Below are 1,146 nucleotides of genomic sequence, written 5' to 3'. Positions count from 1 at the left end.
GTACATATTTTTCAAAGCTCTTTTTCCTTCAAAGGCAATAAGCTGTTCCACCAAGTGGTACAGCTGCAAATAATGTGTGCTTCCAAAAGACAGAAAGGTATGAAGTAGAAATAAATTGTGGTCTCAGACTTCTGGGGGGACTTGGATACAGATAGCAGTAATTTTAATGTTATGTTTGCAGTTATGAAAATATCTTTGAAAGATGTGGTCATCAATAGCCTGTAACTCTGATGTGTTTTTAAATAGGCTAATTATTCTTTCTAAATGTTCCTTCAGAACCAATAGAAAATTGGACATTATCAGACAGAGATGATTACTTTGACAGAGTGATTTTTTTTTGGCACTGGACATCAAGTATTCAAGGGCAAATAGTCAAGCCAAGGATACTATGTAAGAACTGCTGTCCACCAAGCAAACTCTTGAGCTGTAGTTACCAATCACATGCGTGATTCTAACAAGGGGGATCAAAGAGTCGGTAGTGAGAAGGACAACTCAAGTACAGCCTAGCGGAGCGATATAAAAAAAATGTCAGTGGTGACTCCCACTAATTTAGGCCTGCTGGAGCTGTGAGCATATTGCTGACACCAGCAATTTTTAAATGGATCAGCAATGAACAACCATATCCATGAGTGGATGCTGCAAATGAGTTAAGAGGTCCCCTGCCATTTGTTATTGCTAACATTACTAGATGTGTTTTCTGGACTGCTTGCTCCTGGTGGGTCACGATAAGCAATGTCATTTGCTTTCTGGGAAAGGTTTCTCTTCAGGAGCTGCTGTTAAAGCAGCTCATCAAAGGTAGAATGCTAACTGCTGTCTTTCTCTCCTTGTTTTGTTTATGGCAGTGTCTGGAGGTCGCAGCCGCTTACACCTCATTGACCTAGGTAGCTGTGTGAAAGCACTGAGCAAAAATCGGGACGGAAGCTCTGGACTCTGCCTCTCATTGTCAGCACTGGGCAATGTCATCCTGGCTCTTGTCAATGGCAGCAAGCATATCCCATACAAGTAAGTACTGTTCTATGTTGACATAGTAGGTAGTCATAAATAGCTTGTGGGTGTTCACTTTGTTGTTTTGTGTGACTGAATAGTTATACTTAGTAAGGTCCCCTCTACATGTTACAGCTAGCTACTGGTTAGCTGCACGATTAA

The 1,146-nt window shown here is 41.2% G+C and overlaps 1 protein-coding gene across 1 annotated transcript in view; it reads left to right on the top strand.

The window, feature by feature from the left end:
* Window positions 1–1,146, top strand: part of KIF26B (kinesin family member 26B) — a 450,408-nt gene that overhangs the window by 336,891 nt on the left and 112,371 nt on the right. Inside the window, exon 8 of the mRNA XM_019526715.1 lies at window positions 843–1,002. Within this exon, the coding sequence (XP_019382260.1) occupies window positions 843–1,002 (160 nt within the window). The remainder of the gene's footprint in view (window positions 1–842; window positions 1,003–1,146) is intronic.

Source organism: Gavialis gangeticus, unplaced genomic scaffold (genome assembly GCF_001723915.1).
Source record: "Gavialis gangeticus isolate Ggan-Ray unplaced genomic scaffold, GavGan_comp1, whole genome shotgun sequence".
NCBI lineage: Eukaryota > Metazoa > Chordata > Crocodylia > Gavialidae > Gavialis > Gavialis gangeticus.
The sequence above is the reverse complement of the archived record's forward strand: the minus strand, read 5'-3'. Positions and strand labels throughout refer to the sequence as shown.